The 26,468-nt window shown below is 40.2% G+C and overlaps 1 protein-coding gene across 2 annotated transcripts in view; it reads left to right on the forward strand.

Annotated features, from left to right (window-relative positions):
* The window catches only part of GOLM2 (golgi membrane protein 2), a 214,438-nt gene that overhangs the window by 125,412 nt on the left and 62,558 nt on the right, over positions 1-26,468 (forward strand). The window contains exon 9 of one of the 2 annotated variants that reach the window (XM_053718467.1): positions 8,356-8,523. The exons of the other annotated variant lie outside the window; for it this stretch is intronic. Within the exon in view, the coding sequence (XP_053574442.1) occupies positions 8,356-8,523 (168 nt within the window). The remainder of the gene's footprint in view (positions 1-8,355; positions 8,524-26,468) is intronic. 2 annotated transcript variants of the gene reach the window in all.

The following is a 26,468-nucleotide window of genomic DNA, read 5'->3' on the forward strand; positions in this document are numbered from 1 at the left end:
GGAGGTCCTGGAACCAAAGTTTCCGGAGCAACCTTCGATTCCTGAGCTTGATAAGGTATACAAGGACAGGGTGGTGCCTCAAACCTTCCTGGTTCCTGTTAAGATGGCTAATATTATTAAGAATGAATGGGAGTGATTAGGTTCTTCCTTTTCCCCTTCTTCTTTTAAGAAACTGTTCCCCGTTCCGGACTCTCAGCTCAAGCTGTGGGGGACTGTCCCTAAGGTGGATGGTGCCATCTCTACGGTCGCGAAGCGGACGACTATTCCTCTCGAGGATAGTTTGTCGTTTAAAGAGCCCATGCATAAAAAGTTGGAAAACATGTTAAGGAAAATGTTTCAACACACAGGTTTTTTTTTTTCAACCGGCAGCGGCTGTAGCTGCCACATATTGGTGTGAATCCCTGTGTGATATGGTCTAGAGGGAGATTTCCATCGACGAGATACAGGATAAGATTAAAGCGTTGAAGGTCAACAATACTTTAATTTGTGACCCCGATATGCAAATTATTCGCCTGAACGCAAAAGTTTAAGGATTCTCCGTTTGAGCTCGCAGGGCTCTGTAGCTAAAGTCTTGGTCTGCGGACATGACCTCTAAGTTGAGGCTCTTGTCCCTGCCTTTTCAAGGAAGCTTTCCCACCGCAGGATAAGAAGGCTAAGCCTAAAGTATCTACTTTTCGTCCCTTTCGTGCGGACAAGGCCCAGCGCCAGCAGCCTGCCGCGAAAGCGGATCAGTCCATGGGAACTTGGAAGTCTGCTCAGTCTTGGAACAAGTCCAAGCAGAAAAAGAAGCCTGCTGAGACAAAATCGGAATGAAGGGGCGGCCCCCGACCGGTCCCCGGACCAAGTAGGGGGCAGATTGTCTCTCTTCTCCAAAGGCTGGTTGCAGGACGTTCAGGACCCTTGGGTTCTGGAGTTTGTTGCACAGGGTTACAGGATTGGATTCAGGTACCATCCGCCTAGGGGCAGATTGCGTCTGTCAAAAAAAGAGTGGCCTTTCTAGAATGTGTGAGGGATAGGTGTTATCGTACCAGTACCCCAAGAAGAAAGGGGTCGAGGGTACTATTCAAATCTTTTTGTGGTTCCAAAGAAGGAGGGCACGTTCCGCCCGATTCTTGACCTAAAATGTTTAAACAAGTTTCTGAGTGTTCCATCGTTCAAAATGGAAACAATCAGATCTATTCTGCCCCTAGTTCAAGAGGGGCAGTTCAGGACGACAATAGACTTGAAGGATACTTACCTTCATGTTCCAATTCACAGGGACCACTTCAAGTTCCTAAGATTTGCGTTTCTGGACCAATACTTCCAGTTTGTGGCCCTTCCCTTCGGCCTGGCGACGGCCCCGAGAGTCTTCACGAAGGTTCTGGGGGCGCTTCTTGCAGTGGGAAGATCCAGGAGCATTGCTGTGGCTCCCTATTTGGATGACATCCTAGTCCAGGCGACCGTTGTTCAGCCTCGCAGAGGCTCATTTGAGGGCTCTTCTTTTATTGCTCCAATCTCACTGTTGGAAGATCAACTCAGGAAAGAGTTCCCTGGTTCCCAGCAACAGGGTGGAGTTCCTGGGCACGATAATAGACTCTGTCCATGAAAATATTTCTCACAGATCGACGCAGGAAGATTGCGTCCACCTGTCTTGCCCTTCAGTCTTACTCAAGCACTTTGATGGCTCAGTGTTTGGAGATGATCGGGCTCATGGTTCCAGCATAGACGTTATCCCTTTCGCCAGGTTCCATCTCAGACCTCTTCAATTGTGCATGTTGAGACAGTGGAACGGCGATCATTCAGATCTATCACAGCGGATATCCATGGATGCTCGGACCAGGGACTCCCTATCTTGGTGGATCCGTCTGGAGCATCTGTCCCTGGGGACCTCTTTCCTGAGACTGTCCTTGGAGATTGTGATCACGGACGCGAGTCTGGCAGGATGGGGAGCTGTTTGGGGTGCCAGATTGGCACAAGGAAACTGGACCCAGGAGGAGTCTCTCCTTCCGATCAATATTCTGGAACTTCGAGCAATCTACAATGCTCTGAGGGTGTGGCCTCCTCTGGGGTCATTCAGCTTCATCGGATTCCAGACCGACAACATTACCTCGGTGGCTTACATCAACCACCATTGGGGAACTAGGAGCTCCCTAGCAATGAGGGAGGTATCTCGGATTTTGGAGTGGGCGGAGTCCCACAGCTGCTCGCTCTCAGCGATCCACATTCCGGGTGTGGACAACTGGGAAGCGGACTTTCTCAGCAGGCAATCCTTCCATCCGGGGGAATGGTCTCTTCACCCTTAAATGTTTGCGGAGATTTGTCTCAGATGGGGAACGCCGGAGATGGATCTCATGGCGTCCAGACTCAATTGCAAGCTACCCCGATATGGGTTGAGGTCGAGGGATCCCTAGGCAGAGCTGATAGATGCCCTAGTGGTGCCTTGGGGATTCAGCCTAGCTTACATTTTTCCACAGTTACTACTTCTACCTTGTGTAGTGGCACGCATCAAGCAGGAACGAGCTTCGGCCATCCTGATTGCTCCTTCGTGGCCGCGGAGGACTTGGTTTGCAGATATGGTGGGGATGTCATCCTCTCCACCATGGAGGTTACCCTGTCGGAGGGATCTGCTGGAACAGGGTCCCTTTCAACATAAAAATCTCGTTTCTCTAAGGCTGACTGCGTAGAGATTGAACGCTTAGTCTTAGCCAAGAGAGGTTTTCCTGAAAGTGTGATTGACACTCAAGTTCAGGGAAGAAAGCCACTTGTTGCATCTACCGTAATGTGGGGAGGACTTACTTGTCCTTGTGTGAGAAACACGGATATCCTTGGCACAAGGTGAAGGTATCCAGGATTCTGTCTTTTTCTCCAAGAAGGTTTGGAGAAGGGTATTGCCGCCTGTTCCTTAAAGGGACAGATTTTGGCTTTATCAGTCTTGTTGCACAGGAAACTCGCTGAGCTTCCTGACATTCAATCTTTTGTTCAGGCTCTGTCTAGAATCAGACCTGTCTTTGGGTAGTCTGCTCCCCCATGGAGCTTAAACCTGGTCCTAAAGGTATTACAGAGGGTTCCATTTGAGCCTATACATTCTATTGACATTAAGATTCTGTCCTGGAAGGTTCTCTTTCTGTTGGCCATTGCATCGGCACGCAGAGTATCTGAGCTGGCTGCCTTGCAATTCGAGCCTCCTTATCTGGTCTTTCATGCGGATAAGGCTGTTCTTCGTACCGGTTTGGGGTTTCTTCCCAAGGTGGTGTCTAATCGTAACATCAATCAGGAAATAACTATTCCTTTGTGTCCTAACCCTTTTTCTGCTAAGGAGAGGTTACTTCATAATCTCAATGTGGTTTGGGCCTTAAAGTTCTATCTACAGGCTACGAAGGATTTCAGACAGTCTATATCATCTCTTTTTGTGGTGTATTCCGGGAAGCGTAAGGGGCAGAGGGCCTCTTCTTCTACTTTGTCCTTTTAGTTGAGGAGCTGTGGCTTTGTCTTGGGCCTTCAAGAATGAGGCCTTTATGGAACAGATTTGTAAGGCGGCTACCTGGTCCTCCTCACACACTTTTACAAAGTTTTACAAATTTGACGTTTTTGCTTTTGCGGAAACTGTTTTTGGGAGAGGTTTTACAGGCTGTGGTGCCCTCAGATTAGGGTTTGCCTTTTTACCCTCCTGGTTTCATTCAGTGTCCTCTAAAGCTTGGGTATATGTTTCCCAAAAGTAATGAATGAAGCTGTGGACTGTCCTCCCCTTTAGATGGAAAACATAAATTATGCTTACCTGATCATTTTATTTCCATCTTGGGGAGGAGAGTCCACGGCTCCCGCCCGTAACTCCGCTGGGTGGACCTAAATTTAATTTCTCTTCTGGCACCATTTATATCCTGATATTTCTCCTACTGTTCCTTGTTCCCTCGGCAGAATGACTGGGGGATGAGGGGAGTGCGGGGGAGGTATTTAAGCCTTTGGCTGGGGTGTCTTTGCCTCCTCCTGGTGGCCAGGTTCTTATTTCCCAAAAGTAATGAATGAAGCCGTGGACTCTCCTCCCCACAATGAAAATAAAATTATCAGGTAAGCATAATTTATGTTTTTCTTTCTTTGGTGTTGGCCCCAAAAAACATGAGAGCTTTTTGTATTCCACCTTAGTTTTTTTTAATTGCGGTTTAATCAGGCATACATACAATAAATACAAAAAAATAAAATGAAAGAGACCGTACAGCACAAAATCATAGTATGTTCCACATTACCCAAAGTAAAAATAATTAAGGTTACAACACCGTGTGTGCCGTAAGATGAAAGCATGTGTGGTAACAATAGCAGATAACCTTACATAGAATGCTAATCCACATGTAAACCTTCTAAATAAAACTCACAAGGCCACTCTTGGACCTCAAATATGTAAAAAAATGAAAATAATAGAGGGAACCATAGCATGAAGAGACTACTTTTGGGCCTCCTATTACAATCCTCATTTTTATGATATTTTAGAGAACTCATATTTCTAACCAATATATAATATCTTATGAAAAAGAAGTAGCTAATCTCTCTTGAACCAACATATAACATCTTATGCTAGAATCTCTTGATATTAAAGAAAACTACTTATAAACACTCCAAACCAAATAGATAGATATAGATATAAAGCTAGTCTATTAGAAGACAAATATGCATCCACTAAAACTAGTACAATACAGTATAGCGTAGAATAATTCAAACAAATAGATTCCCTGACATAGCTTACTTACAAATAGGTAATTAACCCCTTTTACCAGACTCAGTCACTTATGAGCTCTTAATTTATTGACTCTGAGTAATAAAACATTTAGGGTTACTTTTAGACCATTGGAAAAGTATCTCTGTATGATTTATCATGGGTCAGCTAAAATATGCATAGACCTTTAATACTGGTAAAGGATACAGCAAAACAGATAATGTCTGGAATTACCTAGGAGATCATGAGCACTTATGAGTTCAGACTAAAAGGACCTAGTAATATAATTGAACACGAAAATATGACCTAATACTTGGATCACAGCAGTGTACACTGATATAAGCCAAAGTGTCAATTTCCCCAAAGCTAATAAGATAAGTTGCAAGTAAACCTGTATAAGCACTGAGTTAGAAAATCTATATATAGTTTAAAAATATAGATAAGATCTCTAAAGGTTATGTGTGTTTATATGGTCAACACTTATGAACCTAATAGTATATAAAAGACAAAACAAAGGGGCGCCTCATGTGTAGTATCATCAAATAAGCACAAAGCTGCAGAAAAAAAGCCAAATGGGTACTCACAAGGCTCTGGAGCACACCTATGTGCTTGTAGGGACAGGCTGCAGATTTTATCAGGTGTGACAGCTCACCCATCTGTCATTAACTGTAGTAGAAAGATAAAACACAGGAAAAGCACCAAATTGTGCAGATCACAAGGATATGGTGTTTGACTTAGCACAAAGGAAGATTGGGTACTCACGTGTTAGATGAGCACACTTATGTGCTAGTAGGAGCAAGCTGGCATATTATGGTAAGGTGTGTCAGCTCACCACCAAGGGACGTTTCCTTAGGATTCAATATCCAAAAGTGGCAGACTTCTGTGTGTTAGGTTCCACTTCAAGCATGTGCAGGCAGGTAAAACCACTCACAAGAGTATTTTTAAAAATTAAAAAATACTATTTTTTAAAACCAAATTAAAATACATGTACAAAGGAGTGAACTGGGGGCATACAGTCAAGCCCCCTGTAAATGCAACGCGTTTCTCGGCTCATACACAGTTTCCTCAGGCGTCTGCCACTTTTAGATATTGCATCCTAAGGAAAAGTCCCTTGGTGGTGAGCTGACACACCTTACCATAATATGCCAGCTTGCTCCTACTAGCACATAAGTGTGCTCATCTAACATGTGAGTACCCAATCTTCTTTTGTGCTAAGTCAAACACCATATCCTTGTGATCTGCACAATTTGGTGCTTTTCCTGTGTTTTATCTTTCTACTACAGTTAATGACAGATATCCTCTATGGGTGAGCTGTCACACCTGATAAAATCTGCAGCCTGTCCCTACACGCACATAGGTGTGCTCCAGAGCCTTGTGAGTACCCATTTGGCTTTTTTCTGTGGCTTTGTGTTTTTTGACGATACTACACATGAGGCGCCCCTTTGTTTTGTCTTTTATATAGTATCTCTGGACCATTGTTGGTGAGGAGAGGAGGCTGCCATCGTTGGGAAGAAAGATACATTTCTTAATCTGAAATTGAACTTTCCTTTAACATGCCAAATTGCTGGCAATTCTAATTGTATTTATATGCTCATATATCATTAAGGTTATTACTAGCTATTTATTAGCGCTCACCCTTTTGTTGTGTAGATATGAACCTAATAGGACTGTTTAATATAATATACTCCCATCTTGCTGCCTTGGCCGCTGGCAGGAAAACAGTATTTCTGTTCATAAAGTGGTGCCCTAGTATCGACCAGGAATGAGATACAGAAATATTACTCCAATGCATGAACCTAAAAAGCTTAGCATTTGGAAGGAACCTATGCTCTATAAGCGAAAGTGTAAAACTCTGAGAACACTGCTAAACATTGTACAAATGTAATTCAAACTGGGACAGTAATTAGGCAATGCCCTATATTATATGGATAATAAAGGTATTATCTATATTTTTAAACAATAACATTTTTTTGAGTTGACTGTCCCTTTAATGGCATCATCATGTAAGGCATATGGGAACTATTCTACTATTAGTAAAGGAGGTATGGCAAAAAAACAAAACTATTTCTGCTTCCTTCCTACACAGACTGAAATATATTGGGGAAGATATTGCCAACATGTATACCATGACAAACATTCACCAACTAGCACCATAAGACCTGGAATAAAGGTTTACATGTAGCAAAAACAGTGAGTCCCAGTGTTAATCAACATGTCTTGCATGGTCTTCCCATAAGATATGAGCAGGTGTAAAATGGCATGACAATCCTGTCACAGTAGTACTATAATGCGAATATCAAAAAACCTAATATAGCAATATAGTGAAAAGATAAATCTAGATTATACAACAGAGTGCTACACACTTACTGGAAGGTTAGCTCTGGAACAAGAAGGATCATTAAAAAAGCTTAAAGTTTAACGTTGCAACATCAATTACTAATAGTAGATAAGTCAGATCCATTGTATGGCTCTAATCATCAGTGGGAATAAGCATGTTGTGTTTTTTTTGTTTTTTTTTTAATTTAGGAACCCCAAAAGACTGGTGCAATCAAGTCTCTATCCCAACCCTGATTTCTGGGTCTTGGGGTTTTGACTATAGACTACCTCTAACTGTTGTAACTGATCATAGGTCCCAAAAAACGAGCCTTTATGTAAAGATAGGTCGCTCTCATGCCAGTATTTCTTCATATACTAAAGAGGTAGGAGACTTGACTGTTTCAGACTCTGTTTTTTATCCTTAAGAGCGTATGATGACTCTGATGTGGTCCTATCAGTGAGCATTGAGTTGGAGCAGGAATAGTTAAGTCTGCATCTTCTGCCACCTTACTACTTTACCATATGAAAAATTACATTGGTTTCTTGAAACACCTGTAAAAGCAAACGCCATATAATCATGTGCAAGTGTATAGAAATTCCAAACTGGCGGCACTGTGATGGCAGGACTATATTCTGTTTATTGGAATACTTGATTAAAAGCTTATGATATTAACAGATCTACATTTAAATATGTCAAACACAGATAAATAGTATATTAGTAGGGATCATTATGAACATATGTTTAGGATTGTTACTGTAAATAATCAATTATGACTTATAATAGCAGCACTACAGTATACAACTATTATAACAGCAGTGACGATTTATTTTTATTACTGAAGAAATACATCAGTAATAAGATAATACTTGGCCAAACGTTGAGCAGTGAATCTTAAATGCAGACAGCAAAGGTAGTACTATTCGCTTAATGGTTTAGAAGAGCAACAGTACCAAATCCATATTCTGAGCCATTCCTTTCAATGGAAGTAGCTGTACAGTCTGTGGTGTGGCTCTATGCTTTTTCTCTATGTTGAAATCTAAAAGTTGCAGGACCGTGGTACGATCAGCATATGTGTGTACAACCAAAACGTGGCAAAGATATATCCACCATGTCATCGGCAGATTTACACAAGGTAGATGCCTTTGTGATGGAACTGTACATGCTTTTCAATCTGTTTTTCTTCTTTAATAGTTAAGACCTTCCAGCTGTTTTTTGTTGTTGCAGCTAATTCTGTCACTTGAACTGTCCCTTTATTTACTCTGTTTCTGATTTTTCTTTTTTCTTCCTCTATTCTCATCCCCTTACTACCCCATTTCCTTTTTTATTCCCCCCCCCCCTCTGCCCGACTTTCCAGGTCGGTTCTTTGATGAGAATGAGTCTCCTGTAGATCCACAACATGGTTCTAAAGTGGCAGATTATAACGGGGATGATGGGAACGTGGGTGAATACGAGGCAGACAAGCAGGCAGATCTGGCTTACAATGAGGAAGAGGATGGTGATGGGGGAGAAGAAGATGTGCAAGGTGAGCTTGTGCTGTATGGCTAGACCTTAAGTTTCTCCTCCTCCAAACCCAAGCCTTTTAGTTGTGTAATACCTGACAAAAACTGTAAACTTAAAGGGACAGTATACACCAATTTTCATATAACTGCATGCAATAGAAACTATTATAAAGAAGAGTATGCACAGATACTGATATAAAAATTCAGTATAAACCCGTTTAAAAACTTCCTTAGAAGCTCCCAGTTTAGCACTGTTGATGTTAGGCTAGGACACCCAGTGAAAGGGGCTGGGAAATCAGAATGAGAAGACACACACACTCATTAGACAAACAGGAGCAATCTTGAATCTGTAGACATCAGTATACATCTAAAACTTTGGGGCTTGGTTAGGAGTCAGCACAATGTTATTTAAAAATAAGCAAAACTATACATTGTTACAAAAACACTTTCAGATAGGCTATATAAGTGGATAATCTACAAAACATTTATGCAAAGAAAAATCTAGTGTAACCTCTAAATCACTTAGAGTGTGGAGTATTATAAGATTGGAGAACGGTAGATTTGGGATTTCTTATACAATAAAAATGCATATATTTGTAATCCGTTCTTATGAGCTCTTTGCTTACCATTTACACAAAGAAAAATAAAAGGAGAAAATGTTTGCTTTTCTGTTAAGTGTGTGAAAGATAATGTACATTAAAGTACCATTAAAGGGCTAATTTAGTCAAAATTAAACTTTCATGATTCAGATAGAGCAGGCAATTTTAAGCAACTTTCTAATTTACTTCTTTTATTCATTTTTATTCGTTCTCTTGGTATCTTTATCGGAAAAAGCAAGGATGTAAGCTTAAGGAGCCGACCCATTTTTGGTTTAGCACCTGGGTAGGGCTTTTTGATTGGTGTATAAATGTAGCTACTAATCAGCAAGCGCTATTCAGGTGCTGAACCAAAAATTTGCTGGCTCCAAAGCTTTATTCAAATAAAGATACCAAGAGAACAAAGAAAATTTGATAATGGAAGTAAATAAAAAGTTGCTTATAATTGCATGCTCTATCTGAATCATAAAAGTTTAATTTTGACTAGACTATCTATGTCCATGCAGTTAACATATAGGCAGGATTTGTAAAACACTGTAGTTTTTTTCTTATGACTAACCTGATATATGGTATGTCTGTTGCACCCTAAGCACTATCTTTTTAATTGGATTTTATTTTCAAATTGGAATACTGTGTATGAAGTAGCATGCACAATATGCATCATTTCAAGATTAACTAAAGCTCAAGTATTCCTCTTAAACCAACTTGTGCATTGGAAGCTTTCCCTATAGGTCTTATGCTATCCTATAAATCAGATATTAATTTCTACCCCAAGAAAACATAGATCCTCTGTTTTACACCACTTGTACGCCCTCTCTGTTTATTTAAAGGAACATAATACTCATATGTGCTAAATCACTTGAAGTTGAAAGTGATGCAGCATAACTGTAAAAATCTGACAGGAAAATATCACCTGAGCATCTCTATTTAAAAAAGGAAGATATTTAACCTCCCAATTTCCTCAGCTCACCAGAGTAAGTGTTTTGTAAAAAGTTCTCCTTCAGTTACTGCCCAGCTGCAGGTTTAAAAAAGGAAGAAATGAGCAGCAGCCAATCAGCATCAGCTGTGTGTGTGTGTGTATATATATGTGTATATATATATATATATATATATATATATATATATATATATATATATATATATATATATATATATATATATATATATATCTATATCTCTTAAAATTCGGAAAGCCAAGTAAAAACACAGTGTATCAGCAGATACAATTTCTCCAAAACCTAGACTGACATGTTAGCATAGACAGCTGGGCAATCTGCAGCAGACATGTTTCGTGCCTACACTGCTGAAGCACTTGCTGCTTAATGGCATCCTAGCACAGTAATTATGCAGCAGCATTTGCCTCTACAGCGACCCTGTCGTTTACCCCCTCCCCTCTGCTGCCCTCCCCTCCCTTCAAGCACAGTGATTGCTCCTCCTGGCGCAGGCTTTCAAAGAAGCAGGGCCGTTTTCAGTAGTGTGGTCACATGCAACAGAATGAAAAAGCGTGCAGGGGCAGAGGATTTCCTGGTATCTTGAGACGCTTGCTCGTTTGCCTGTGACTAATTGGCTGACAATTTCTCTGCAGACTACCTGACCTTGACCCCTTCTCTCTCTCCTCTCTCTCTCTCCTCTCTCTCTCTCTCTCTCTCTCTCTCCCCTCTCTCTCCTCTCTCTCTCCTCTCTCTCTCCCCTCTCTCTCCCCTCTCTCTCCTCTCTCTATCTCTCTCTCCTCTCTCTCTCTCCTTTCTCTCCTCTCTCTCTCCTCTCTCTCTCCTCTCTCTCTCCCCCGTTGATCTTTATTTATGGGATGCTCAGCTTCCGTTCCACTACTATCATGAAGGGCAGTGATTGTAACAGGAGATGCTGCTCAACTTGGTCAACAGGCAAAACCATGATGTCTCACAGAGGTTCCCTGCTTTCTGTAACAGCTGCTCCCATGGTGCTGTCAGTAGTAATGGAATGTAAAGCAGGCAGGCAAAATGTATCTTCGTCTGTGTGGCCAAAAATTCTAGCACTGGCCCTGGGCATCATGAAGTTTTATGCCAGTAGATCTTTCCCTTTTAAAAGAAGTGTTAATGGAAATCTTAATTTTTTCCTCTCCCTGCTTTCCACTTAAGTCTTGTTTAGACTAGTGACTTCCACATTATTACAAAAAAAGTTATGGTACCAGTATGCCACAGACTTTAAGCAAATCTGTGTTCTTTGACATGATCACAGGATAGAGATGAAACCCTAGTATCCTTACTGTTATTCATGGTTGGTTTGACTGTGAAAATTGTGTAAGATACCTTATATTACAAGGACTATCATTAAAAGTTATTTTTATGTATAGATTGATCAGATTCTAGGATATTTAACAACCAAGCACAGTACTTAATATTTCCATTTCCTAAGTGGAGCCACATCAAAATGGATAAGTAGCATTCATGTTGACTCTTATGTGTAACAAAAAATAAATAAAATAATTTTGTTAAAACTAATAGTAAGTGCACACTTTGGACAACTCACACAACTAAGTTGGTGGGTAGTAACATGTTCACAATCATTAAAGGTGTAACAAAGGGAACCAGTCACTGTACTTTTCACTTTGTGCTATAAACCACCTGTGATGATTAGCAAGCTCTGAAAAAAGAGTAACAGTGTATATGTGTGAACCACAGCTACTGAGATACTGGTAAGACTTAGTTTGTTGCAGACAGTCAAACAGAAAATCACATGAATTACTATATAAGTAGATGGATGTGTTGTAAAATGTCGTACTATGGCTGCCACCTGTGAGTATCTCACTAATATAATGCAGCAGTACTACCGGGTACAACATCCAGTGAGTGTTAACACAGAGTAGATAATAATAAGATAAGGTATGAGAGTATATTTGCCTGGACTAACGTATATATCACTCTCAGATAACTTAGTCACACTAAGGCATGGTACCGGTACCTGGTAGAAGTAGTTGTTCGCTAGCATGCACAGGGAAGAGAAGCGCTGGAAGCGTGGCAGGCTCGGCACACAGATCAGCTGTAAGGCGGTGTGGAGATGGCGTGTGACGTCACCGCAAGAAGTTCCGGTATGCTGAGAACAGCCGAGTGAACAGCAGGCAGGAGATGACGAGCGGTAGGTCGATACTGGAGGGTGTGCTCATGGGAGGTCAGTAGCTAAACAGCAAGACTTGCACATCAGGCGAATATCAGACAATTAGTTAGGAAAGCCGTTGGCTCTTATAACCGCTGAGGAAATGACATATCTTAAAGGGGCAGTACAACAGAATTCAGAAGTAGAGAAATCTCAATGATATTAAGGTATTGTAACTGTATAAACATGACAACCCCTTTATCGCTGTTGTCATGTATGGACATTGTTGATGGGCAAAATCACAGATTCATCTTAAAATAAAAAACAAATTATGCTTACCTGATAAATTCTTTTCTTTCAGAATGGTGAGAGTACACGAGTGTGGACGTGGGATTGAATTCCCACCATTAGGAGGAGGAAAAGCTTTTAGCCTCTCCCACCTCCCTGTACTACTCAGTTTAACGTATAGCTGAGCAGTGGAAAGGAAACCGAGAGATAGGAAAGGCAAAGCAGAGTATATAGAGGTGCCAATAAAAAAACACTGCAGCAAAAAATAGGCGGGGTCTCGTGGACTCTCACCACCTTGAAAGAAAATAATTTATCAGGTAAGCATACATTTTGTTTTCTTTCATATGATGATGATATGCCACAAGCTTTGACGTGTTGGATTTAATGCCCAAGTTGTGGAGATTGTGACAAGGAAAGGGTGGAACAAGAACCAGGCAGTTCCTATTTGCCAGAGACTGTGGCTTGAAGGACTTTCCTTCCAAAAATTGTTTCTCAAAAAGCATAAGACATGAAAACTGAAAAATTTAGATAACGCATGTAAGGAAGACCAGGATGCAGCTTTGCAAAGCTGTCCCATTGATGCTTCATTTTGAAGCCCATGCTGTAGAAACTGATATAGTGCAAAGAGCTGAGATGCATTTAGAGGGTGACTTACCTGCTATCAAGAAGCTTTGATAATCACTAGTTTTAGAAAGAAGCTACTGCTGTAGCCCTTATTGTTCCTATTGTTCCTTACAAGGACGCAAAAGATGGAGAAATAAGTTGGAACTCTGTTCAAATCCTTAGAGGACCTTTGACCTGCAGACATGCAATCTGGAAATAGATTAAGTTCTGTAAGGAAGCCCCAAAGAATTAGCAAGGAATTGCACAAACCAGACTTGTCCTTTGTTGGTATTGTATCTCATCTTCAGTGTCTCAGAAATCAGACACCTCCAAGTCCACATGGATGCCTGGTTCCTCTTGGTCGAAGTCCAAAATGGCCAAAAAGCCTGCTCCTTCCTCCAAATTCTCATGAAGGTTAGGCCTCCAATACATAGGCTTTCGTCTCGCCCTCCTTGAGGAAGATTCCTCCTATCCAAAAACCTATAGCACCAGGGTAGCAAAATGTGCACGCTGTGAGGCTTCACACCAAAAAAAGCCCCCAATAAATTCATCCAAAAAAGAGTGTACAGCAGCACTGTGATTATATGCAATTTATTGCAGACTGTGACAAAGTATATGTTTCGGATCGAACGATCCTTAATCATGTATGTGATCATTTAAAATGAGCAACCTTAAATAGCCTATGCAGATCTTCTCCTACTGTGACATCATACAAGTAAAAGTCTACAATCAACTAGAATTTAACCCTTACAGGTGCTAATGGTTTGAAAGTGAAAATTGTACATTCTTGTGCACATAATGTATCAGAAATAAATGCAATAATGATCTCTGCATTTATTTCTGATACATTATGTGCACAAGAATATACCATTTTTACTTTCAACCCATTGGCACCTGTAAGGGTTAAATTCTAGTTAATTGTAAACTATTATTTGTATGATGTCACAGTAGGAGGAGATCTGCATAGGCTATTTAAAGGGATACTAAACCCAAGTTTTTTTTTTGTTTTAGGATTCAGATAGAGCATGCCATTTTAAGCAACTTTCTAATTTACTACTATTATTAATTTTTCTTTGTTCTCTTGCTATCTTTTATTTGAAAAAGCAGGAATCTAAACTAAGGAGCCGGCCCATTTTTGGTTCAGCACCTGCGTTGCGCTTGCTAATTGGTGGCTAAATGTACCCACTAATCCGCAAGCGCTATCCAGGGATCTGAGCCAAAAATGGGCTAGTTCCTTAGCTTAGATTCTTGCCTTTATCAAATAAAGATAGCAAGAGAACGAAGAAAAATGTATAATAGGAGTAAATTAGAAAGTTGCTTAAAATTGCATGCTCTATCTGAATCATTAAGGAAAAAAAATTGGGTTCAGTATCCCTTTAAGGTTGCTCATTTTGAATGATCACATACATGATTAACGATCGTTAGATCCGAAACGTTGTATACTTTGTCACAGTCTGCAATAAATTGCATATAATTATAGTGCTGCTGTAAACACTTTTTTTGGAATATTCCTCCTATCTCAGGTTCCAAAAGATCTTTAAAATACCAGGGCTTTCTTGGCATGTGTAACAGACCTAGAAGCCATGGGAGTGATTATTCTGGTCCCCTTAAGAGAATCAGAAGTTCTATTAAAACCGTTTCATTGTTCCAAAGAAAGAAAGAGAACTTACATGCCTATGTTTGATTTCAAGATTCTGAACAAATTTGACTGTTTTAACTTTCAAAATGGAGACTATTCGCACTAATATTACCTTTAGTGCAGGAGAGTCAACTTATGTCTATCATAGACTTGAAAGCTGACTCTATATTACCTTTAGTGCAGGAGAGTCAATTTATGTGTAACATAGACTTGACATGACTATTTGCATATCCCTATTCACAGGGATCATGTAAAAATCATCTGATTTATTTTTCTAAACAGACATTACCAATTTGTGATGCTTTATAGCACCAATAGTCTTCACAATCATTCTCTGAGCTCTTTTGTTCATAGTGAGAGCTCAGGACATTGCAAATAGCTCCTTACCTAGACAACATTCTAGTACAGGCTGCTTCCCTTCAGATGGCTCAGGAACATTTGAGCACAGTTATTTGTTTCCATGGCTTGAAAATAACCTCCCAAAAGAGCTCTCTATTACACAAACCAGAGTTGCCTTTCCGGGCTTCATCATAGACTCTGTAACAATGAGATCTCTTACATATGCTTGCATACTCAAATTGAAGGCCTGTGCCCTTCTCCAAGGAACGCTTCTTTCTACAGTGTGCTTCAATTCATGGAAGTAGCTAGTCTCATGGTAGCAGCTTCAGATGCCGTACATTTTGCCAGATGCCCTTTGTTGCTTCAAATGTTGCAACAGTTAAATGGAAATTACAACAACCTGACTCAGAAGATCTCTTTCAACAATAATTGATTCAGGGAGACCAATTTCTATGACCAATTTTGGTATTAATTACCACAAATTCTCGCCTGTTGGGGGTTCCCAGAGAGTGCAGGAGTTGGGTCTCCTCAAAGGGCAAGATTACTCCATTAGTCTATTCTTCGGGGCTCTTAAGAGTTGGCCTTGGTTATGACAGAAGTGTTTTCTGAGGTTTCAGTCATTGTCACAGCAGTGGCTTACATCTTTCAACAAGGATGTACTCAAAGTGCTTTAGCAATGCAAGAGGTAGCCCGCATTCTGACTTTGGTCAACACCATCATTGTATGATTTCAGAAATTCATATTCTGAGGGGGCTGGACAACTGGAAAGCAAACTTCCTCAGTCGTTAGTACCTTCACTGTCAAATAGTCCTTGAACCAGGAGGTGTTTGACCAGATTGGGAATTGTTGGGGAAGGCCAGACCTAGATCTCATGGCCTCTTGTTAGAATCTTAAACTACCCCAGTATTCTGTGAGATCTTGAAATCTGCAAGCAACTCTAATAGATGCACTAGGTATTCCCTGGTCATTTAATCTGATTTACATAGTTCCACCTTTTATGTTAATATTTAGGATATTAGCCAGGCTAAAACAAGAGAGGGCCTCAGAGATTCTAATTGCTCCGGGATGCCCTTTCAGGATTTGGTAAACAGATCTGATACAAATGTCCTCCAGCCAGCCTTGGCGTCTTCCTCTCAGGATGGACCTTCTCTATTAAGGTCCCTTCTTCCATCAAAACTTCAAATCTCTCAATTTGATGGCATGGCATTTGACCGTGTGATTTTGTGTATGAGAGGTTTTTCAAATCAAGTGACAGACACCTTGATTCAGGACAGAAAACCTGCTACGAAACTCATGTATCACTTATTTATAATCTGAAAAGTTTTCTTTTCCTGGTGTGTGTCAAACAATTTCCATTGGAACTCTTTCAGAATTCTTCCATTTTTGTAGGATGATCTAGATAAGGGTTAATCAGCCAGTTCCCTTAAAGGCCAAATATCTCCCCTTTCAACAAGAAGGTTTTGAGACTTCCTGACATTTAAGCATTTGTTCATACTTTGGTCAGGATAATACCAATTATCAGGCCTGCTTCCCCTTTGTAGAACCTTAAATTGGTTTTGAGGGTTCTTCAGGGCCAGCCGTTTGATCCTATGCATGGTTGTGATTCTCCCTACCTGATTTTTCATTAGGATAAAGCAGTTGTATGAACAAACTACTCTTTGCTTCCAAAGGTTGTTTTTTTTCTGAAAACTTCAATAAGGAAATTATAGTCCCATCTCTATCAGGCGCCAAAAACACAAAAGAGCCAATTCGATGTTATTAGAGCCTTTACATTTTATCCTAATGCCACTAAATAATTCAGAAATTCTTCCTTGTTTATCCATTTCTCAGGTCCCCACAAGGGACAGAAAGCTGCTGCAATTACCTTTGCAGTTTGGCTTAAAGCTTTGATTTTCAAAGGATACCTAGTAGAGGAAAGTCTCCCTCTGATCAAATTGCTGCTCATTTTATCAGAGCAAAAGTCATCATTTTGGGCTTTTAGAAATGAAGCTTCCACTGAAAATATTTGCAAGGCAGACTACCTGGTAATCTTTACATACCCTTACCTAATTTTTGACACATTTGCCTCTAATGAGGCTGCTTTTGGTAGGAAAGTTCTGCAGGCCGCAGTGCCTGTTTTGTACCTCTACCTGCCTTAACTGCTTTTTCTCACCCTATTTCATAGAAAGGTAACATAGAAACATAGATTTTGACAACAGATATGAACTATAGGCCCAACAAGTCTGCCCAAAATTTCCTAAAAGTGTACACTTCTCTAGTTTGTAGGATAGCCTTATGCTTATATGAGGCATTCTTGATGTCCCCCCCCCCCCCATAGTGTTTATTATTACCACCTCTAATGGAAGTTTATTCCATGAATCAATCACCCATTCTGTGAAGAAGTCCTTCTGCAAATTACTCCTGAAATGGTGGTCTTGTTGACTTCACAGCTTCGGTATAAGATGTGATGGCTCATGGACTCTCACCATCTTATGAAAGAAAGCAAAATGTATGCTTACCTGGTAAATTTGTTTATTTCATGATGGTGAAAGTCCACGACAGATGCACTTGTTTTTCTATAACAGTTAATGGCAGTGCTAGTTTGCACTTCTTCTTTCACCTGCTTTTCCTTTTCCTACTTTTTTTTTCCTCTCCTATCTCTTTACCATAAGGCAATCGTTGGAAAGTGGGAGGGATTAAAGCTCTATTAAGTGGGATGTTTTGCCTCCACCTGTATGACTGGACTTTAATCCCACATGTGATGACTTGTGGACTTTCACCATCATAAAATAAGTGAATTTATCAGGTAAGCATACATTTTTTATTTTTTTTTTATTTTTTTTGCTGCTGGTAGAATTTTGGGAAATGAAAGATTTAGAAGAGATGGCATCAGCGATCAATAAGGAAGTTACTCAGTTTTTCAGTTGTTTCTCTTTTGCAGATGTAAAATGCAGAATGGGTGTAGGTATTTCCTCCAGTTGCAGTTATTCTGAAATTACTTAACCGAATTCAGAAAGAAATTCTGAATATTATAGCAATTTTTTTGTTTTATTTTGAACTAGAAGGGTGTGTGTGTTTTTTGTTTTTGTTTTTTTGCTAAAAAGTTTAACATTGTAATCTCTGTTAATGATTTCTGGTTGTAGCAAGGAGTCTTCTGAGTGTTGCGTTTCTGGCAGTTGAATATTACAGAGGCAATCATTCAGACTAAATGCTCAAAGCAAAGAAATCTTCAAGATCAAGCTTTGGAAATTTCTAACACCAAAAAGGCTCAAAATCCTTCAATCCAATTATTTTAGGTAATTCTTAATATGCTTCTGAAAACAAGAATTCTCATAGAGTTACAGCTTGTGTTGTTTGCCCATGTGAATGTCCCTTTTATACAAATAGATAAGGCTTCATTCTTGTTTTTAACACTTGTGGTTATTACATCTGCCAGATGAGTCTCTGAGGTGTAGTACTTTCCCTAAATTCTTACCTAAAGTTGTCCGTCTTTCATTCTATTATGATATTGCACTTCCAGCTTTCAACAGAGAACACCAGCAATGAGTACCTTGGATTTAGTAAAATGTTTACATATCTACCTGAGCAGAACTGAAGATTTCAGACGTTCTGCCAAAACGTTTGTAATTCCGCAAGTGCACAAATAGGGACTTGATCCTGCTAAGACTACAAATTTAAGTTGGATGATGCCTAATATTTTAAGAATATCTGTTTGTTTGAAACATTAAGTAGCTGACACTGACTCCGAAATCATTCTTTATAGGTTACCCTTTGAGGGCAATTCCCTTGTTCAGTAATTTTCAAGAGCTTTGGAGGTAAAAGTGATCATATTGTTAGTCCCATAGACAAACATTTTGACTCATTCCTCTGTATGCTCTGGGCTCAGAGAATTATTTTGCTGCTCTGAAGCAAGTGCTTTTGCCTGCCCAGTCCTTCGCAAGCAATAATGTTTCAAGATGTCTGGGCGGATTTGATTCCAATTGTAGTTCTTTATATTACCAAAATCTACATAATCAAACTGAACATTGATAGTAAAACATTCATGTTGGTTCAATTTATGAGAAGTTGCTGCTTATGTCAAAGCAATATAAAACGTTCTGCCTCCGCAAGCAAAATCTGGTCTCTTTCAAGTTCCCTTAAAATTGAGGAGCTTCTGTTGGTATGTCTTATACCTTTTGGGTATTAAACATGTATACTGTGTGCAAATAACAATTAATTTTGAATTTGTACTGGCAGTTTCTAGTTTTTCACTTTGTATATGAATGTATACCTAAAATCAAAGACAAGTCCTGAGGTTTATAAGCCCCCTGTTTAATTTGTCTGGGGAATGACCCTTTTAGTTTGTCTGTATTTATATTGTACCAAAAACATACACAAAAGTCCTAATAATAATGATATTATTGCAATGTCTCCATAAGAGGAACTGGTCAGCAATGAGATTTTGTTACGTTTGTTTTTGTTTCTGACAGGTATGGCTCATTATTCAGTTCAATTAAGAAAATAAAATGACTAATTCCCATTCAGGCCTGTGTTGTCTTGGAATCAGAATTTCAGAATTACCTCAATAAAATCATATTGCAAGACAAATTAGTAAAGCTGGTTCAGTTTGTGTAATAATTTAGGTCTCTACACAGTGCAGCAATATTTATTGTGATGAGTATAATAGGAAAATTATCTTTAACTTTACCAATTACTTACTACAGCCTGGTATCACTTGTCCTCTGCCTCTAAGTCCTGATCTTCTACTTCAAGTTCTAATCTTTCTTCCAGATATACAGGCCTTGTATCTGACAGTTTAAAGGGATCGTAAAGTCCAAATTAAACTTTCATGATTCAGATAGGGCGTGTAAACAACTTTATAATTTGCTTTTATCATCAAATTTTGTTCTTGCTATTCTTAGTTAAAGGCTAATACTAGGTAGGCTCATATACTGATTTCTAAGCCCTTGGAGGATCTAATTTCAATGCTTTTGACAGTTTTTCACAGCTAGAGGGCATTAGTTCATGTGCTTCATATAGATAACACTGTGCTCATGCACGTGAAGTTATTTAGGAGTCAGCATTAATTGCTTGAAATGCAAGTCTGACAAAAGATCTTAGATAAGGAGGCAGTCAGCAGAAGCTTAGATACAAGGTAATTACAGAGGTAAAAAATATATTTCTATAGCAGTGTTGGTTATGCAAAACTGGGGAATGGTAAAAAAATGGGATTATCTATCTTTTTAAACAATAACAGTTTTTGTGTTTACTATCCCTTTTAATGACTGTGTGAAGTATTTGATGCTGTGATCAATATGTTATTGTAAGCTTGTAAAGTGTTCTCTTTCGTCTTGTTTAATGTCCCTTTCTTCTGAAGTGGCGAGAGTCAACAAGCCATTATTCCTGGGATTTAACTCCTGACCACTAGGAGGAGGCAAAGATTCCCAACATTCCAAAAGCGTTTAATCCCTCCCACTTTTCTGGTATTCCAGTCTTATCTTTGCCTATATACATTGACTTTTTTCTACCATTTCAATGTTTTTGCCTCTTCTGATGCTGCTTTTGGTAGGAACGTACTTCAGCCCGCAGTATCTGGCAATTAGATGCCTGCCTTAATTTTTTTCCTGCCCATTTACTCATTGATTCCACAGCTTATGGTGTTAGATCCCAAGAGAAAAGGCTCATGGACACCTTATGAAAGAAAACAAAATGTATGCTTACCTAATAAATTATTTCATGGTCGTCATAATTTACAAGATCCACCCACTTTAATTATTTTTATTGGTGGCAGTTCTAGTTTGCACCTCATTTTCCTTGCTTTGTCATTTCCTTCCTTTCTATTCCTCCTTTGCCTCCTTCTAGTGGCCAGGAGATGAATCTCAGGAGTAATGGCTCGTGGACACTCTCCACCATGAAAGAAAGCATACATTTTTATTTTATTTTTTATCTTGGCTCTTCCCTTGGTAATACTTACCAGGTGAGAAACCCCCCTCACAGGACTTAGGGGTTCTCTCTCTCCTGTTCCATACGTGTAGAGACAGTGACACCTTTATTTCCCTGCTTCGTGGGGGTGTATGCAGGGTGAAGACCAGGAGTCCTGGGCAAGCATCCCTGTGGAGCAGTTAGTTTTTGTGTGCAATGCTGTTTTTTTCCAAGCAGTTCTATGCAGATTAATGTTAGTTACTCTACTGTTTTAGATCAGGCGTCCTCAAACTTGACCCTCCAGAAGTTTTGGAACTACATTTCCCTTGATGCTCAGCCAGCTGATATGCTGGCTGGGCATCATGGGAAATGTAGTTCCAAAACCTCTGGAGGGCCAAGTTTGAGGATGTCTGGTTTAGATAAATCATTATATTGCCTACTGCCGAGGACATTGTTCAACATGCTAAAAGGTATTTTTATGTTTGCTGTTTGTATTACTTCTTTAAAAAGAGCTACTTAAGTACTAAACTATATTGACTTTTAAAATATTTGTGTGTTTTCTAGAGCCCTGAGTCTAAAACTGTTCTTACATGTGCCTTATGTGATAGATTCTGCTGGCAAGATAAATGCTATTCAAAGTCTGAATTGGCCAAATTTATGGTGTCCACTTTACTACTTCCACTGCTTCTGGGTAGCTTGTGTTGAAACTCACCTCTCTGGGTCTGATGGAGAAGTTTTTTTTTCTTCTGATAAATCTGAAATTCCTACTGCAATTCAGTAAATTTCACTTTGAGTTTATTAGCCTTTCCCTGCTAAGCCTTTTTTTTACCTCGGTGCTGAGCCAATTTTGAGCTTATTGCTACCTACATCTAAACACTTACTTTTAAGTCAAATTTCAGCGAGTGACCCACACAAATATATATATATATATATATATATATATATATATATATATATATATATATATATATATATATATATATATATATATATATATATATATATATATAAATAAAACAGGTGGGATCCGAACTGCACAGTCCAAAAAAAAGGAATACTCTAAATATAAATTGATTGCGGTGCAACACCTTAAGGCCCAAATGTAGAAATATAGGTAAAAAGAACAAAGATGGCACACGGTTTAAAAGGCTAAACCTTTATTTTGGAGCAACATTTGAGAAAGGGGGCAGGAGCCCCGAAACGTTGCTCCAAAATAAAGGTTTAGCCTTTTAAACCGTGTGCCACCTTTGTTCTTTTGATATATATATATATATATATATATATATATATATATATTAATTTGGAGTAGCCGTGTTAGTCCAGTAGATAGATGCTCAAAAAACAAAGTATGCAGTGATACCTTTTTTATTGGACTAACATAATATTTAAAAGACAAGCTTTCGAGAGTCTACATTAAGTCCTTCATTTCTGGAAAATTAATATTGTACCCCTGTTGGTCATCACTTCTCCCAGACTGGTGACTCCATCCTTAACCTCAGGATTAAAATTCTTAAAGGGAATTTCAAAGATTCTCATGAACGAAAGACGTTTGAGATGAAAATGATCACACATTTCAATACCAGAAATGAAGGACTTAATGTAGACTCTGGCTTTCTCACACACTACCATAACTTTCTATAATCTCTCATCTTATTGTCCTATATTGGTTTCTTTTTCCTTTTGTTTTTCCTCTCATCTGGCCTATTTACTCTCTTAAAAGGCTTACAGAAATTATTAGCAAGGAGTGGGATAGACCGGGTGTGCCTTTTTTCCCCACCTCCTATATTTAGAAAAATGTTTCCAATAGACGCCACTACACGGGACTTATGGCAGACGGTCCCTAAGGTGGAGGGAGCAGTCTCTACTTTAGCAAAGCGTACCACTATCCCGGTTGAGGACAGTTGTGCTTTTTCAGATCCAATGGATAAAAAATTGGAGGGTTACCTAAAGAAAATGTTTATTCAACAAGGTTTTATTTTACAGCCCCTTGCATGCATAGCGCCTGTCATGGCCGCGGCGGCATTCTGGTTTGAGGCCCTGTAAGAGGCCATCCATACAGCTCCATTGACTGAAATTATTGACAAGCTTAGAACACTTAAGCTAGCTAACTCATTTCTTTCTGATGCCATTGTTCATTTGACTAAACTAACGGCTAAGAATTCCGGATTCGCCATCCAGGCACGTAGGGCGCTATGGCTTAAATCCTGGTCAGCTGACGTGACTTCGAAGTCTAAATTACTCATCATTCCTTTCAAGGGGCAGACCTTATTCGGGCCTGGTTTGAAGGAAATTATTGCTGACATTACTGGAAGTAAGGGTCATACCTTTCCTCAGGACAGGGCCAAAGCAAAGGCCAAACAGTCTAATTTTCGTGCCTTTCGAAATTTCAAGGCAGGTGCAGCATCAACTTCCTCCGCTTCAAAGCAAGAGGGAACTTTTGCTCAATCTAAGCAGGCTTGGAAACCTAACCAGTCCTGGAACAAAGGCAAGCAGGCCAGAAAGCAGGCTGCTGCCTCTAAGACAGCATGAAGGAACGGCCCCCTATCCGGCGACGGATCTAGTAGGGGGCAGACTTTCTCTCTTCGCCCAGGCATGGGCAAGAGATGTTCAAGATCATATCTCAGGGATATCTTCTGAACTTCAAAGCTTCCCCTCCACAAGGGAGATTTCATCTTTCAAGGCTATCTGCAAATCAGATAAAGAAAGAGGCATTCCTACGCTGTGTGCAAGACCTCCTAATTATGGGAGTGATCCATCCAGTTCCGCGGACGGAATAAGGACAGGGTTTTTATTCAAATCTGTTTGTGGTTCCCAAAAAAGAGGGAACCTTCAGACCAATTTTGGATCTAAAGATCTTAAACAAATTCCTCAGAGTTCCATCTTTCAAAATGGAAACTATTCGGAACATCCTACCCATGATCCAAGAGGGTCAGTACATGACCACAGTGGACCTAAAGGATGCCTACCTTCACATACCGATTCACAAAGACCATCATCAGTTCCTAAGGTTTGCCTTTCTAGACAGGCATTTCCAATTTGTAGTTCTTCCCTTTGGGTTGGCTACAGCCCGAGAATCTTTACAAAGGTTCTGGGCTCACTTCTGGCGGTTCTAAGACCGCGAGGCATAGCGGTAGCTTCGTATCTAGACGACATCCTGATACAGGCGTCAAACTTTCAAGTTGCCAAGTCTCATACAGATATAGTTCTGGCATTTCTGAGGTCGCACGGGTGGAAAGTGAACGAGGAAAAGAGTTCTCTATCCCCACTCACAAGAGTCTCCTTCTTAGGGACTCTTATAGATTCTGTAGAAATGAAAATTTACCTGACAGAGTCCAGGTTATCAAAACTTCTAAATGCTTGCCGTGTTCTTCACTCCATTTCGCGCCCTTCGGTGGCTCAGTGTATGGAGGTAATCGGCTTAATGGTAGCGGCAATGGACATAGTGCCATTTGCGCGCATACATCTCAGACCGCTGCAATTATGCATGCTGAGTCAGTGGAATGGGGATTACACAGATTTGTCCCCTCTGCTAAATCTGGATCAAGAGACCAGAGATTCTCTTCTCTGGTGGTTGTCTCGGGTCCACCTGTCCAAGGGTATGACCTTTCACAGGCCAGATTGGACAATTGTAACAACAGATGCCAGCCTTCTAGGTTGGGGTGCAGTCTGGAACTCCCTGAAGGCACAGGGATCGTGGACTCAGGAGGAGAAACTCCTTCCAATAAATATTCTGGAGTTAAGAGCGATATTCAATGCTCTTCTGGCTTGGCCTCAGTTAGCAACACTGAGGTTCATCAGATTTCAGTCGGACAATATCACGACTGTGGCTTACATCAATCATCAAGGGGGAACCAGGAGTTCCCTAGCGATGTTAGAAGTCTCAAAAATAATTCGCTGGGCAGAGTCCCACTCTTGCCACCTGTCAGCAATCCATATCCCAGGCGTGGAGAACTGGGAGGCGGATTTTCTAAGTCGTCAGACTTTCCATCCGGGGGAGTGGGAACTCCATTCCGAGGTGTTTGCTCAATTGATTCATCGTTGGGGCAAACCAGAGTTGGATCTCATGGTGTCTCGCTAGAACGCCAAGCTCCCTTGTTACGGATCCAGGTCCAGGGACCCAGAAGCGATGCTGATAGATGCTCTAGCAGCGCCTTGGTTCTTCAACCTGGCTTATGTGTTTCCACCATTTCCTCTGCTCCCTCGACTGATTTCCAAAATCAAACAGGAGAGAGCATCGGTGATTCTGATAGCACCTGCGTGGCCACGCAGGACTTTGTATGCAGACCTAGTGGACATGTCATCCTTTCCACCATGGACTCTGCCTCTAAGACAGGACCTTCTGATACAAGGTCCTTTCAATCATCCAAATCTAATTTCTCTGAGACTGACTGCATGGAGATTGAACGCTTGATTCTGTCAAAGCGTGGCTTCTCCGAGTCAGTCATTGATACCTTAATACAGGCACAAAAGCCTGTTACCAGGAAAATCTACCACAAGATATGGAGTAAATATCCTTATTGGTGTGAATCCAAGAATTACTCATGGAGTAAGGTTAGGATTCCTAGAATATTGTCTTTTCTCCAAGAGGGCTTGGACAAAGGATTATCAGCTAGTTCCTTAAAGGGACAGATTTCTGCTCTGTCTATTCTTTTGCACAAGCGTCTGGCAGAGGTTCCAGACGTTCAGGCATTTTGCCAGGCTTTGGTTAGAATTAAGCCTGTGTTTAAACCTGTTGCTCCTCCGTGGAGCTTAAACTTGGTTCTTAAAGTTCTTCAAGGAGTTCCGTTTGAACCCCTTCATTCCATTGATATTAAACTTTTATCTTGGAAAGTTCTGTTTTTGATGGCTATTTCCTCGGCTCGGAGAGTCTCTGAGCTATCTGCCTTACAATGTGATTCTCCTTATCTGATTTTTCATGCAGATAAGGTAGTTCTGCGTACCAAACCTGGGTTTTTACCTAAGGTGGTTTCTAACAAGAATATCAATCAAGAGATTGTTGTTCCATCATTGTGTCCTAATCCTTCTTCAAAGAAGGAACGTCTTTTACATAATCTGGACGTAGTCCATGCCTTGTAGTTTTACTTAAAAGCTACTAAGGATTTTCGTCAAACATCTTCCCTGTTTGTCGTTTACTCTGGACAGAGGAGAGGTCAAAAAGCTTCGGCAACCTCTCTGTCCTTTTGGCTTCGGAGCGTAATACGCCTAGCCTATGAGATTGGACAGCAGCTCCCTGAAAGGATTACAGCTCATTCTACTAGAGCTGTGGCTTCCACATGGGCCTTCAAAAATGAGGCCTCTGTTGAACAGATTTGCAAGGCTGCGACTTGGTGTTCGCTTCACACTTTTTCAAAATTTTACAAATTTGATACTTTTGCTTCTTCGGAGGCTGTGTTTGGGAGAAAGGTTCTTCAGGCAGTGGTTCCTTCCGCTTAATCCTGCCTTGTCCCTCCCATCATCCGTGTACTTTAGCTTTGGTATTGGTATCCCACAAGTAATGGATGATCCGTGGACTGGATACACTTAACAAGAGAAAACATAATTTATGCTTACC

Source organism: Bombina bombina, chromosome 6 (assembly GCF_027579735.1).
Source record: "Bombina bombina isolate aBomBom1 chromosome 6, aBomBom1.pri, whole genome shotgun sequence".
Taxonomy (NCBI): Eukaryota; Metazoa; Chordata; class Amphibia; order Anura; family Bombinatoridae; genus Bombina; species Bombina bombina.